The sequence below is a fragment of the Meleagris gallopavo genome, chromosome Z, assembly GCF_000146605.3.
Source record: "Meleagris gallopavo isolate NT-WF06-2002-E0010 breed Aviagen turkey brand Nicholas breeding stock chromosome Z, Turkey_5.1, whole genome shotgun sequence".
Taxonomy (NCBI): Eukaryota; Metazoa; Chordata; class Aves; order Galliformes; family Phasianidae; genus Meleagris; species Meleagris gallopavo.
Window position 1 is genome coordinate 49,422,841 of NC_015041.2, and position 15,460 is coordinate 49,438,300.

Below are 15,460 nucleotides of genomic sequence, written 5' to 3' on the forward strand. Positions count from 1 at the left end.
TCACCATGCCTGGATGTGTTTAAAAACCATTTGGATGTGGTGCTCAGGGACATGATATAGCAGAGGGTTGTTAGAATTAAGGTAGTATGGTTAGGTTGTGGTTGGACTCGATGATCTTTAAGGTCTTTTCCAACCTGGGTGATTCTGTGATTCTGATTATTACAGTGGTCATAGCATGAGCAGACAATTCAGGAAATGAGCAGCTCACAGCGCCAGCAAGCTTGGAGCATAATCTGGGGATGAAACACAGGTGCCCACAAGAGAGGGCTGTGGCCATGCAGACCTGAATGCTGACCTTTCTATAAACTATATGCAGGTTAGCATTGTGACACCTGTGGGAAACCACAGTCCTTGTTTTGCATTGATTTTCTTTGGAAGCGAAGCTTTGTTGTGGTGGTATGTTTCTCCACACTTTTGCTGACCCAATTAGTTCCTGGTATGATGCCGTGGTAGCCTGTTTTAAGTCATTTTTGGTAGGAAGGTGATGCATTGCACACAAATAATAACTTTTCAAACTTTTGCTCCTGCTGAAGCCAGAGACAGATTTGCTATCAGACTCAGAGCACACCTAGATAGAATACAAAAGCCAAACATCATCTTGTTTATATCCTAAAATACCATCACATCCACATTCTCCTGAGGCAAATGTTCCTTATGGCATTATCCTTCTCCTCTGCTCCTCACAGCTCCCCCTGACAGAGCCAGCTGCTGCAGACTTGTCTTCGCCGAGCTGAGAGACAGGTGGTATCTTATCATCCTCCATCTTTGTGTGGCAGACCTCCAGTGAGGATTGCCCTATATAAGGAGCTAGGAGATGATGTCTGTGTACAGCAGGGCTCTGCACACAAGTCTGGCAAAGAACAGAGTCCCTAAAGAGCACCTGGAAGAAGATCTATCTGTTTTTTTTCCTTCTGTGTCAATACTGTGGCACTGCAATAGTGTCCATATGTAATATTTGGGAAATTAACTCCACAGAGACTGTTTTTAAATGAAAACGAGTGGAGCTGTAATTGAGGCTTTGACTCAAGAGGGCCATACTGGAGATGGAATGAGGAAGACAGAGAAGATTTATTACAAAATGTCTCCCAGATCTTCTAGATAGACAGTAACATTTGTGCAAGTTTAGCCTTAAAAAACAATAATAATAATAATAATAAAAGGTAGCTAGAGTTCCTGGCCAAATGTCCCTTTCTATTCTGTGGTGCATAGCAAGCTGTTGTGTCCAAGTCAACACACTAGACATCGATTTAACAAGAACTGCTACAGCAGACTGGCATTTTTGCTTTGCATAGGGCTGTGGTGTAGTTCAGTTTTACTGCAAAGTAAAAAGCTTGACAAGTGGAAATCTACAGGAAAAATAATCCTGCATGCATGACATTTATGGCATGGTCTCAACCTCATATTTTCCTTCCTGCCAAATGTCTGTTGGGTGACAGCCCACTGCTTTCCCAGTCTACCTTTCCCAAAGCAGTCTTAGGCAACACAGCTGGAAGGTGCTCAAGCTCAAAAGCCAGCAGGGAAGGCTGGCTTCACTGAAATTTCAGTGGTGACTGATAGAGAGCAGTGAGCTTACTCCCCTGCACCTTCTAGGTGGGCAGCCAGGGCCAACAGGGGCAAGGCTGGCTGTGGAGAAACCTGCCTTCAGAAACTGCAATCACAGGTAGTTTGGGCAAGTACCCTTCAATGCAGAGGCTGCCTTAAGCTTGTGACCGTTACAATGCTCTGTTGAAGATGACTCCAGCGATGTGCCCTTTCAAACAGTCTGACAAGAGGACAGCGTAGCTGGGAGTGCTCTATAAGAGCTGCTCTTGGCTAGGAGAGCTCCAAGAAGCAGAGATTTCACTGTGTGCATTTTGTCCCATGTTTACAGACCCTCCAAAAGGTAAATCACCCTGTCAGTGCTGACTATTCATTATGGTGCTTTTGCTGCTCTGTTGCACTTTGTACTTCATGATTGCCAGAAAACACTGCAGAGGCATGAGGCAGTGAAAGGAGCCCTTGTTTAATGCTGAAGTAGCTCCTCTTCCTACACCTGGCTTAAAACAAAATGAAGTTCCCTTACAGATGTCTGGAATCACTCTGTGAGAGCTGGAAGCAAACACTCAGCTTCACCACACTGGCCCAGCACTACCAATGCCTAGTGTAGTTGGGCCACTGTGAGCTGGGCCTTTCCCCAGCTGGGTCATGCAAACACATAGATGCCTTCCTCTCCAAAAACATAGAATCATAGATTTATAGAATCATAGAATTGCTCAGGTTGGAAAAGACCTTAAAGATCATCAGGTCCAACCGCAACCAAACCATACTACTCTAACAACCTATCACTAGCTGAAACAGACTAATGATGGGCAGAAGGGACACGGAGGGGCAAAGAACTATTAGGAATGGGGACAGCAGCACAGCTCCTGATGGCCTGCACGGCTTTGTGGCACTGTGCTGTGCTGTGTCTCCCTGTGACTTGTTCACCAGTGTTCTGATAGGATATGGGGAGGTAGCATGTGAGGAGGATATGGGAGTACTGAGGGTAGCTGAGAGGAACAAGCTCCTAGAGGTGTGCTGCTCCTCCAGCAGTCCACTGAGCAGGGGCATGTTATTGCCCTCCCTTTCCCTTCCCCTCTTGGCCCAAGGGAAGTCCTTCAGACCTGAGCAAACAGAGCGTGGTTCAGCTGCAGAGAGTTCAAGATTATTTCTCCTATAGAGAGGAGAAAAAAAGTCACACGTGTTATTGACAGGCAGTGTAATGTCCTGTGACATCCATGCTCAATCTTTGCACAGCACTGAGTTCTGAGCTCCACAGCTGGCATGAAGCTGAAGAGGAAAACAATGAGCTTCCTCTTTCTCCTCTTCTCCATGTTGCATTGATGCAAAGTGAACAAAGCATGGCTGTGGGCAGCTATATCAGAGATCTCTACTCCCCATAGCAGATCAGGCTGCCAGCACCTGCCTGGTGCCAGATCTGGGCACCACCTGCTGCTCTATAGTCATTTACCTCAGAGCTGAAGGGACTTTACAAAATCGATGTGTTAAATAACCAATTTTAACAGGCATGGGGTTTCTTCCCCTATGGAGTAACAGCATGGCATTACAGGTTTACTAGCAGCACTCCAATTCTTGCTGGCAGCAGGCATCTGCTGTCTGATTAAGATTTGCAGGAGTAGGTCTCCAGTGGCTAGTTTCAACATGGATTTAACTTCAGCGAGGTCAAAGGTATAAACTGAGGGAGGAACTTTCTCCTCCAAGATCTTTATTTAATAGCAACCTGCTAATTATGATAGAGTGCTGGGCTGCTGGGGAGTCCCCTGCCAGCCCTTGGACATTACATGCTGGCTCGGGGCCGTTTGCCAGGGAAGTCCTTGCAGAGATGATGCTCTGTCCCCAGGCTGGAGCAGCTGCTGCTGGAAATGCCTGAGCAACTCTTGCACGGAGAGAACTGCTGCCACCGAGGGATAGATCTTCATCCCTGCTATTGTTTAGTCTTTTGTCTGGTGACACTTGCGGCTGCATTAGTCACAGCCAGAATTTTTTTTTCCCCTATTTTTGTGCTTTTCAAAAGGGTAGGCAGGAGGTGGGAAGAGCTTCAGTTATCTGTTCGGTGGGTGGCAGTGTTTTGTTTTTCTTTCGCTGGCTGTCAGGATGGATTCACTGCTGGGCTGTGTTTATGGCTCTGCACAATTCTCTTTACATGCTACAGATGTGGACCTCAGCTTATGAAGATGCACTTAAGCACTGCTTCTGGATTTGCCTCCCTGATCCCAGTTAAATCCTGTCCTCAATGGCAACGTTTTGAACTGCAGCGTTACTCCTCCAGTAAAAATGGTGTAACCCTCCAGATTTACATTCTTGTGAGCAGAATTAATCCTTCATGATCTAGGCAGGATTGCCTTCCTATTTTCCCCCTTCATTACATAAATGTGGGCTGCTAGCCTGTGGCTGGCAGAGGTGACCAGAAAGCACTGAATAACCCAAGTGTGCAGGTTAAAGCAATTTGTCCACAATATGTGGAAACGAGGTGGTGATTTCTGCAGAGATTTAAAATGGGCTGGCGTGCGATACAAATTGCATGCAGCCACCAGCCAATACATATTTTACGCACTGCACCAGGAAAGCTAAAGAATATATTGCTCAGACGTGCAGCATTAGCAAAGATCTGAAGCTGCACGCAATTTCACACTGAAAGCCAAGCCTGGGGGGAGGGTTGGAGAGAAAGAGGGAGGAGGAGGGAAGGAATGAGACAAAAGGAGTGGAAATCAGATGCTTTGTCAGTGAACTCGCTGCTCCTTGACTGGAAGGTGCCATAGTTAGAGAAAACTGGAAGGGTGTGTAGGTGACGATGTGAGGAATTAAGCTGTGCTGAAACGTTAACACTGGGAAGTGGTGGACCAGGCACATTCTTCTCTCACTTTTCCAGCAGAACCTCCCAGAGAAACAATGAGATTATGTGAAACTCCAAGACACTGAGGAGGAGGAGGACTGAGATTTAAGGTGGAGAGGCTGTGGAGGTGATTTACACCTGCGGGGACCTCCCTGTGGAGGCAGCAGAGCAGGAGGAGGCAGCGGGGCGGGGGAAGCTGCTGTTTGCTGATCTTGAACAAAGGTCAGAAATACAAGCACACACTTTTGGAGTGTAAAGCAGGCACTGGTCTCACAAAGGCATCTATTTGCTGACGAGGCTTGTGACCACAGATATAGCATTGTCCTTTCCAAGCGAAAGAGGAGGGAGACAAAAGCAGTGTGGTGCTAAGGAGCAGGCTGGGGGTTATTTCTCCACCAGTAACGCTGCAAAAATGACGAAGTGACATGCTCAGCTTGAAGCGCTGACCTGTTCTTCCGGAGTGCTGTGCCGGGTGCTATAAACAGCAGGAGGAAGGAGCCGAGCTTCCATTGGCATTCACAGCTGAGATGCAAACAAACAGAGCAGGGCAGCAGAATGATAGCACAGAGATGGAATACAGTCCACCCAGACCACTAGAAGAAACAAGGAGGCCCAAAAAACCTTCCCTAGTTTATAAAAAAAACAAAAACAAAAAAACAAAAACAAAAACAAAAAAAACCAACTGCTTCGTACACAGATAAATTTATTCTAAAACAAGCAAACAAACAAACTGAACCAAACCAAAACAGAAAAGAGTGGAGAGAAGCGGGTGGTGCTCTGAATTTCATATGAATCCAAGCAGCTGCTTGGAAGAATAAAATTGTAATGGCAAAAATTTTGCCTTGGGGAATGAACATGCTGCAGCTGACAGAAGCACTGGAGGACAATGCTTGAAATCTGTTTTCCTGACTCGGCAGCATTCTTGCCTAAAAGGTGCATGCTAGCTCTTTCAGGTGGGTGCAAAGGACAAAGAAGGATTGTCCATAGTGCACAAACTCAAAGTAATACTCAGAGTAGGAAGGCAATTTAATTTTTTTAAAATATAATATATTTTTTAAAAAGACAATCTCTGTTTGGATCAAGAAATGGGTCTCAATGCAAGTTTACAAAAATAGGAAGAACTCTCAGCCACCTAAAATACTAGAGCTAGTTTTTAACAGTAGCTGCTCATGAAATAAGCACATTCTGATCAGACAACTTTCTTGTCCCCTTAAGGCGGTGTAGACAACTGGCTTGATGGTAGTTTCAAGCTTCTACCAAAATAGCAACGTGGTAGCAGTGTAGAGGCTACAGATGAGAAGAGCCTGGGAGCACAGCCATATATAGTCTACATGAGCGCGTCTCTGATGGAGGTGTCTGAATGGCGGCTCCAACATGATTTATGGTCCTACAGCTGTGTTTGCCTGGTGATTTGCAATGAGTGTTAGACTGTGAAGTGAAGGCGCTGAGAGGGGACTTCCCATCTGCTGTGCATGTCTTGTCTTCCTGCCAAGGAAGACCCACTGACCTCTGTGTCACAGTGGGATTGCCTTACTCACCCAGAATTTTGCCACACGCTTTGATGAGCGTGAGCATCTCGCACAGCTTGAGGCTTCTTCACATGGCTACGGCTTCATAGCAGGGATCTCCAGTGTTTTCTGTTCTGAATGTGAGGAGTGCTGCCTCCCCTGCTTTGCGGCCCTCTGGGACTGCCCTGGGAGTGAGTTTGTCGATGAATACAAAGAGCCGAGGGTTTCACATGCATGAGAGAGGAGGTGGAAGCATTTGTCCTTTAGTCCCTTGGCTGTCGATAGTTTTCTCTGCTCCAGCTGTCTGCATGCCATTGGCATAAAAAAACCGCTTCAGAAATGGAAGAGTGAACATCTCCCACAGGGCTGTGAGACAGAAGGAAAGGCTCTTGAGAGGGAACTATAGCCACCAGATATTTCTGAGCAGAACTTGAGGGCTTTCCTGGGAAAGGGAAATGAGCAAGAACAGCAGGGAGGCCTGACAGCCAGTCCAAATCTCCCATGGCCTGGCAACGTCAATGAGCAGGATTAGGTGAATTCCAGAAGTTTTTGGCAACCTTTCTGCTAAATGGCATTTAAAACCACCCCTTGCACCTAGCACAGCAGTGTCCTGTTTCCAGGTCTGTTCTGGGCACTGGGTCCCCTTTATTGCTCAGCACTGTGAAGCAGCATGGCCAAGTAACATCTACACGGACTTTTGGAATGCCTGCACATTTTGTAGGCATCACATCATCCCTTTACAGCCTGTGAACCCTGCCCAAGAGCACTCATGGTATTTGTGGCTTAATCTTAGCAGATCTCAGAGGCTAAAATAGAACCCCGAATGTACTGATCTGGGGCATCCCTGTCACCAGCAGTGAGCCATCAGTACAGGCAGGGAACCAGACCATTTCTTCCCTGGAGAAATCTCCTAAAATAACCTAAAGTAATCCTAAAGTAATCATGTGTTCATTATCATCAGCTGTCTGCCTTCTGAAGGCCCCTGCTGGAGGTCCACCTATGTATGGCTTATCTCCTGCTATACTCTGAAACTTGAGACAGGAGGGAACAGCCCCAAGAAGGTGTGAAATGGGCCTTGATAAGCATGGGTGTTCTCTCATAGACCTGCTCACCTCTCCCTTCTTACCCTAAAGAAGTGCTCAGGTGCCCCACACAGCCTGCTGAGAGGACTAATGTGGAGGCGAAAGGGAGTTCTCCTGTAAGAGAACCTTAGGAGGCTGGAGAAGCTGGGATAAAGGCAGCGTCAAGGGGCTGTACAAGGAAATTAAACTCATTTACTCTTTTGTGAAATTTTATTGGACTCTGGTGTCTGCAGCTGCTATGCCTATGATCGTGGATTTAAATTGAGACATAATTTCTAGGACTAGGGTGAATCTGTGTGTGCAGGGCAAGGACATCAGCCACAGAGGACAACAATTAGGAATTCCTGGCATCATCACCAAGGTGATCACCACAGAGGTAACAGCATGCTCAGAGCAGCAGCCCGCAGGAAAGTCAGGGATATCTAGCACTCAATCTCCATCTCCTTTACTTTACAGCACCTTGAAAATGACCAGGAAGATCTTCACCAACACCAGGGAGCGATGGAGGCAGCAAAATGTCAACAGCGCCTTTGCCAAGCTGAGGAAACTTATTCCCACCCATCCACCAGACAAAAAACTGAGCAAGAATGAGACGCTACGGCTAGCCATGAGATACATCAACTTCCTTGTCAAGGTGCTAGGAGAGCCAGGCCTGCAGCAGACAGCAGTGGCAGCGCGAGGCAGCATCCTGGGATTCTTCCAGCAAGCCCCATGCTTGCAGACTACGGAGGAGCTGCCTCTCATTGAAAGCTGTGGTGCCTCGTCTCCTAGCATGAGCAGCAACATTGCAGAATGCTGGTCAGAGACTTCATCTCCTTAGCAGAGAACGAGAGATGCAGTCCTGGTGTTAGTCTGATAGTCATTATCTTTGTGGGTTGCTTCTCTATGTATGATTATTTATTTGTATTTATTACTGCTTTATTTAAGTTTCTATTTAATGGCAAAGGAATTCCTTGGTCAGTTAGCAACTGAAAGAGCAGAGGGAAAGCGGTCATGCTCTGGGAACTAGGAAGGACTCACTGCTGTAACAGACAGTTCTAAGCCAGAAGAGCCTCTGCCCTGACCTCCTCTATCAGTTGGGGCCATAGAAATCCATCCAGTGGTTCTGGCAGGGGAAGAGATTATTCTCCCATGGCACTTTGAAGAAGCACTCTGAGCTTAAGAAATGATGAATGTGCCACAAAACGTGTCCAAGAAAGACACCTGACCATGGTTAGTGAAAGGTTTTGAGGGATGTAGTATTTTCTCCAATCCTCCACTGCTGTTTCTAGTAGCCACCTGCACTCACTGCAAATCTTATTTCCAACTTGAACTTCTTTGAAAATACGAATCCTGACTCTTGAACCTGGCTACATATTTCTCTATCAGACTGGAGGAATCCCTAATATTACAGCAAAATGCTATTTAACAAAATTAAAAATTATCTTAAATCAAAAGTTGTTTTAAAATAAAGGAAGAGTCACAGATGAATTTCAGTGAAATCTGTGAAGCCTACATCTAGCAGTGACAATGTGTACATGAAGGAAGCTGGCTGACTACACTCCAGCTGCTATCAAAACCCATCAAGCAGGTTACTGGCTAAATGCCTTTGTTCTTCAACAGCTGTAAAAATAGGGGAAGCCCTTGTTCTGAGCAAGAGGTCTCAGGAAAAAGGCCTGAATGACACTCTCAGAAACCCTTTATGGAACACAAATGATCAGTGCTCTTCTCATGCACAGGTGGGATGTAATGAGTAACATGCTCCAGTGCCTGTTTGGCACAGGCTGCATGCCAGGAGTCTTGGCAACCACCATGCTGTATTCAGGCAATAAGCAGGATGAGCAGAGTTTTGTGAGGGTGATCACTGCGGGTTGTTGCACACAAATCAATTTCCTGAATTATAACCTGTGTCAGAAAAGATTTGTCCTGCTCGTGAAAGATACAAAGCTGCTGAGAGCAAGAGAAAAAATTACTTTGGGCTCAAGTAGACCTGCTTCCAGGTCAACGCATGTTTCCTTTGACAAAAGTCCTTTCTATTTCCAAATTAAACAAGGTACATGTCAGTGTTCAGAAAAAAGCTGTTCATGGCAGGTAAAGAAACAGAGCGTCCACATGCCAAAGCATCTCCCTGGGCTGTTTCTTCTTATTTGTGACACAGGGAGCTGCCTTCAGGAAGCGGAGACAGGGCTTGTTTAGGTAACACATACAGCCCTTCTGCCTGAGGGTATTTGCCACCCACAGCTCAGCTGCATTTAAAGCTTCACCAAACAGCAGTCATACTTTTCTCCTTCCTCCTTGGCATCTTTCAGGGCTTCACCAAAAAAAAAAACAGAACAGGTTCTTGTGAAGCGCATACTGTGCTGCTTAGTGCACTGACAAAACAACACTGCTCATTCAGTCCAGGGTTGATGCTGTAGGGTGCAGGAATGTCAGTGGAAACCTTTGACCAAAAGAAAAAAAGTTCCAACGGTTAATGACCATTTTGTTTCTGAACATTGTGAATCTTCACTTGCTTATTCCTGCATTACTGAGCTCTGAGGGCTAAAGATGCTACAGGAGAGCAGCTGACTGGAAACACATAGGAGTCTTTTGCATGGTCTGTGCAACTAGCACTGCCTTCTCCCCACCTCTGCATTAAAGGTAATGAGCCAAGACCTCCTACTAGCTTTTAGATGAATTAGTCCTAATAAATCAGAGCACTGATTGGTAAGGTATGATGGTGTTCTTTGTTCTATCAGCCACTTGCTATCCTAAGAAACATGTGTCACCAAGACAAGTCAAAACATCTCATCAGCAGAATTATTGCCAGGGGAAGGCAAAAGGAAACCTATCAGTTCTGTAATGTAACATGCTTGTAATATTCCCTATCCCTTAAAGTTCCTTGCTCAGTATTGTTTAGGTTCTCATCAACATTTTCTTTCTTCTCCTTTTCCATTTAGGAGCTCCCTACTTTCACATCCCATGTGTATTTGACTAGATCTATTGGCCAAAGAGTTTTTTGTCAGGTTTTTTTTTTCCTTCGTGTTTTGGGGATTTCTTATCTGTATGATCAGGAACAAATAAGGTGCGCCTGATCACATTTTGCGCTACATTATGTTATTTAACATCTAATATATTCCAAATAAATTAAATGAATCTATCTTTGTCTGTGAAAATTTCTCTAAAATTTCATTTTACATTTGCATACTACTTGGCAGAGGATATCAGATTCACTGCAATGTAATTTCCAGTAAATATTCATTCTTCTATTCAGCTCTTATGCAACAACCTGGAAGTACTATCAGATGATGAACAACGTCAGGAATTCTTTGTTTTTTGTCCCTAATACTTTCTGGTGATTTTCCAACTCAAAACATTCAATGGTACTTTATGATGTGCAAGAGAGGCATTTTTGTACAAAACGTGCCTGAGAAAGATGTCCCAGGAGATTCTACGTAAAAATAATGAAATCAGTAAATGTGAACTTGAAGATATGTATTTATACCATGCAAGGCTATGTCAACTCAGAGAGGATCTTCTGCTTGCTGCAGGTAATGCCACACTGGTTGGTACGCTCAAAATTGTCTGGCAAGATAATGGCTCCTGTGGCATGGAGATCTACCACATCAGTTGTAGCTGGCTGAAAATGTCTCTCACATATTGTGGCAGTGGCAAAACTTTAGTATAAATGATGTAAGTGTCCCTAATAGTAAGATCCCTACTGTGTCTCCTACAGGTATCTAGTAGTGCTAAACTGGGTTGAGTGGCACTTTTTTCCTTTTTTTTTGGGAGGGTTGGGGATGGGGGGAGGGAGAGGTGTAAGGTGAATAACATGGCTCTTAATACTGCATGGAAAACTAATCCATGGTCATCTTATAGAAAATTTTTGGTATCTCCAGATAGCAAATGGTATGATGCAAGGTTAAAGAATTAGTTATGTTTCTCTCCAACTCATGGTACACGCTAGCTTGAGTGGAGTGAGGTGTTCTCACATGCCTTTGTGAAGCAGAAATCTTTTCATTCCTTTACTCAGAATTTCCATCAATATCAACAGAAGAATATATCTTCACATTTCAGACTGAATGAGGATTACTTTTTTCAGAGGATGGCTCCCAGGGCTGCCAGTAGAGAAATGGCACTCTTCTGCTATTGTAGAACCTAGGGGAACTGCTGCCAGGAAAGCTGAATTTTAAGTTGACCACAGCACTCTAAGAACAAACCTGTTGTTCAGACTTGTGTTCATCATTTGGTCTTCCACATTCTCAATATCTGCTTTGTGGCTATGGGTCACAGCTGAAGTGCTCCTTAGAGACTGGGGTTGAGTAAAGAAAGAAAAATGCTGAGACCACGTCTTGCAAGAAGGCTCTAATGTTGTGTGAATTCTAGTGAGGGCCAGCCTGTGGTCAGAGGGAGGCCAGGCATAAAGTCAGGGTTTTGTCCTGGGATTCAGTGGATTCAAATCCTAGCTGACATGAAACACACCACATCTAGCACTGCATGTTGTGCAGTGTATACACAGATCTGGATGGTGCCTTTTTTGTTTTTTTTTTTTCCTTACCCAATGCGTTGTCCAGATTGGGAAAATTTTGCGGTAAAACATGCACTCAGCAGCCTTATTAGTTATAGTGAGCCTAAATCAGGGAGGATGAGCCTACAGTGGACTTAAGGGAGACCCACAGGATTCCTGAGTCAGTCAAAGTAAATGGCAAAAAGGTGTTATTTAGGACACTAAGATACATCTCAGCATCTTGTTCTGAGCTCGAAGTAGAAGCTGCAGCACCAAGGTGTTCCAGAGATGCACAATTAAGCAAATATTTAGTAATTTACCTTCCTATATCTGTCTCCCATGAATTTATCTGCTGCTAGAGAATGATATGCAGTGACCATAGCTAAAGTAGTGTGAGCAAGGCAGATCTGACTTTTGTCCTTTGAAGGCTGGGTGATGAAAAGAGGTGGAGAGAATAGGCGACTTAACTACTGACCTGTGGGGCAGAGGTCACTTGAGAGCCAATCTTAAATCTAAAGGCCAAAGACAAAGTGTCAGAATAGAAATCCATCAGTTTTCAAAGATATAATCGTATTTTTAGTACAGCAGCTGTTATGAGAATTGAAAGGGTATAAAGTGGATAGAAGGGAAGAAGCTCAAACAAGTAGAGAGGTAACAGAAAGTAGACAGGTTACTCTGTATCTGATCAAGGGATGTATCTGGTTGGATTTATCATCATTGTTCTGTTGATAAACCACCGCTAGAGTTTTCACCACACTCTGGGTCGGTCCAGGTCTTTTCTGTGAGAAACAGACTCATCCCATTGTATCCTCTGCCAGCCCCCTTCCTATGTGTGTGAACAAGTGCATATCCCATTCCTGCATAGTTTGTTTTGCTGCCACATATTGCAAAACCAACAGTACACAACTGAGAGTTCTCTGCTAAGTTCCAGCTTTAGCATCTTTTGGAAAGAGATCCCCCTGGCAAAAGCACAGACAAAGAGCTGCCATTTTTGGAGTGAAAGATCTGGAACACAAATCTTATGAAGAGCAGCTGACAGAACTGGGATTGTTCAGCCTAAAGAGGAAGCACAGGGAAGACCTTATTGCTCTCTACAGCCACCTGAAAGACTGTTGTGGCAAGGTGGGGGTTGTCCTCGTATCCCACATAACAGTGATAGGATGAGAGGGAATGGTCTCAAGTTGTGCCAGGGGAGATTCAGGTTGGATATTAGGAAGAATTGGAACAGGCTGCCCAGGGAGGTGATAGAGTCACCATCCCTAGAGGTCTTTAAGCAAAGTGTAGATGTAGTACTTGGGGACATGGTTTAGCGGGCAATATTGGTAGTAGATGGGTGGTTGATCTAGATGATCTTAGAAGTTTTTTTCCAACCTTAATGACTCTATGATTCTGTGTCTGCAATTCTTCTGCTGAGTGTCAGTGTCACAAAAGAGCACAGGGGTGGCTCAGGATGAAGGATAGGAGGAAGTCGTTGTTGTGGGCCTCAGTATGGACTACGTTGGGCCTCAGATGTGTCTTCTAAATTTTGTGTTGGCAAGCAAAGCAGGGAGGCATTCACAGGTAGAAAGAAGAAGTTTCCCAAGACCCCACCTTTCTGTTCCATTACACCTGGCTGGTTCTGAACAACACTGAATAGCTCAGACTTGGGAAGAACCTTCACAGTGTTCAAGCTTAGCCATGAAATACCACTGTATGATGCTTAAGAAACCTGTCAATGCTTAACAGGGGTGAACCCAGGATGCAGATCATTGTTAGCAGTGAAGTTGGTTTATAGCATTGGTTTTCTTTTGGTGACTGTTTTTGGCAAATGTTAGATGTCCTGAGGCTGAGAGAGGCTAGGAACAGCCAATATTAAATCTCCATCAAATCAAAGAGAATTATTGTGTTCTGATATGTAGATATATAACCAGCTAAAATATGATCTACAGAAATCCCAGATTCAAGGCTACATTATTAAATTCAAGCTTTAGAAGTATTTACACGCACTGGAAAGATATGAGGACTTCAAAGAGGAAACTACAATGGCTAAAAGTACTCAGACTGGAAGGAGGCTATTAGACCTAGTAAACTAGGCACAGAAATTCAGGCCAACTGAGTGCGTATTTTACTGCCTGTAGGGTAAAAAATGCTTCAGAAGAAAGTATTTGGCCCTATTAAGAGCTGAGTAACAGCTTCTGATGTGATCTCTGTCGCTCTGAATGGGAAAAGCCCATTGCCAAATGTGAGGATGGCTGCTGGCGCACCAGAGCAAGTGAGCCTGGCAGGCTGCATTTGCCAAAAGCATTCAGCACTGGCACTGCTTTAGGTTGGAAATGTTCTCTTTGCTGCAAAGACAGCAGAAATAACTTGGTGCTGAAGGGAGCTGCCCTTTCTGGCTCCTCTTTTCCCTGTGTTTCCAGGCACAGAAGAGCTGCCAGCTGCTGTGTGGTGAACATGCCCAGCCAAAGCATTTGGCAGAGGATATTCTAGTCTCAAAGGACATGGTTCTGCATAGACACAATGCAAACGGGTGTTCCCCAACACCTAGATATGGGCATGAGGAGAAAAACTCATTACAGGCAGTGTTAGCAGACAAATGTTACCAATCTCTTTTGAACTGGTGAGCAGATTAGAAAACATTTGTATATATATTCCTCTCATCATCTATTAGACATTCGCTAAAGTTCACTTCTGGTCATGTGCAAATTTTGTCTTCAATATCTAATTCTTCTTTCAGATAAAAGGAAAAGAGAAATAACAAAAATGAAAAGGAAATACTTTTGAAAGTGAGAGAAAGCATGTATAATGAGTCCTACATGTCTGGCACACTTGTCTTGTGGGTGCATAAACTTCCTCTGTGTTACTTATATATATGTCACCTGCAGAAAACAGAACACTATCAACTCATTTCTGCTACACTTAGTAAATAAATCAAATTGTCAGGTAATTCAGAAAGCCCTAGTGCAGAGTCTCCTATTAATTTCAAACATTTCCAGAGTGTTTTCCAGCAGCACAGGCTGCTGAAACAATACATAAAAGTATTAACTATATTTTTAATATCTTAATACATTTTATGTTTTTGTTAACAATATGCTTGACATATTGATTGCCTACTTCTAAAGGTAAATAAGTGAAAATGATGGTAAAATGATAAAAAAACCCCTTTTCTTTACTTCTTCTCACTACATCATTTAAACACTTTGAACAGTTCTCAACCGTGTGCTGTTAAGGTAAATAGAAGCAGAAATAGTATTTCTTCTTGAAATCTACAGGTTTGCATCAGCCATGGACTTGTCATAAATACTGCCTGTAAGCTTGACTTCCTCTGATATTTATGTTTGCTTTTATCCTGCCTCTGAAGTACTGGTTCACAATAAAACTCTTGATCTTGAGGGCTCAACTTAAAACATTTCAGGGTTGTCATGAGTGCTTTTTGGGGTGCTTTCTGGGTAGGGAGCTTTTAAGGTTTACCTTGTAATTTCTGACCATGTGTGCTCTTAAGATATCTCAGAAAGATGAATGTGAATCCACATGGAAGAGCTGGCAGTGCAGAAGCAGCTCTGGAAGGCACGTGAAGATTTTTACTAAGTCAGGTACCTATTCATATTGCTTTCTGTGTATATAAAAATGCATAGTCTCTATCTGCTTTCAAAACCTGTGACTGTGGAATTGTGACTTCAGTTCTGTAGGAAGGTTCTTTTCACAGCAAGAGCAGAAAGGTGCTAAATAGGGCAGGCATTAAGGCAATCAAGCAGGTTATTTACCAATTTTAGCAATGCAAGCTCACTACAAGAAAAACAACAACAAAAAAAATAACAATAAAAACCCCCACCACACCCCACCAGCCCCACTCAGTAGACTTTTTTTGCTACAATGTCTCTTATCAGTCTCTTGCAGAGATTCTAAAGCTCTTTTCTTGATAGTGCAGATTACCAAACCAATCACCTCTCCATGATTAATAGAATCAATATTTTTTACTGTCAGCAAACCTTCATTCCCAATACAGATAAATCAATTTACAGAATCCTCTCCTCTCCTCTCCTCTCCTCTCCTC

The 15,460-nt window shown here is 44.0% G+C and overlaps 1 protein-coding gene across 2 annotated transcripts in view; it reads left to right on the plus strand.

Moving 5' to 3' along the window:
• The window catches only part of TAL2 (TAL bHLH transcription factor 2), a 13,034-nt gene extending 3,764 nt beyond the window's left edge, over positions 1–9,270 (plus strand). Inside the window, exons 1-2 of one of the 2 annotated variants that reach the window (XM_010725992.3) lie at positions 6,342–7,323; positions 7,419–9,270. In XM_010725992.3, coding sequence (XP_010724294.1) covers positions 7,429–7,782 — 354 coding nt within the window. In that variant the 5' untranslated portion in view covers positions 6,342–7,323; positions 7,419–7,428 and the 3' untranslated portion in view covers positions 7,783–9,270. Of the gene's footprint in view, positions 1–6,341; positions 7,324–7,418 lie in introns of those variants that run through there. The other variant, XM_010725994.3, reaches the window with a different exon arrangement.
• The last annotated feature ends 6,190 nt before the right edge of the window (positions 9,271–15,460 follow it).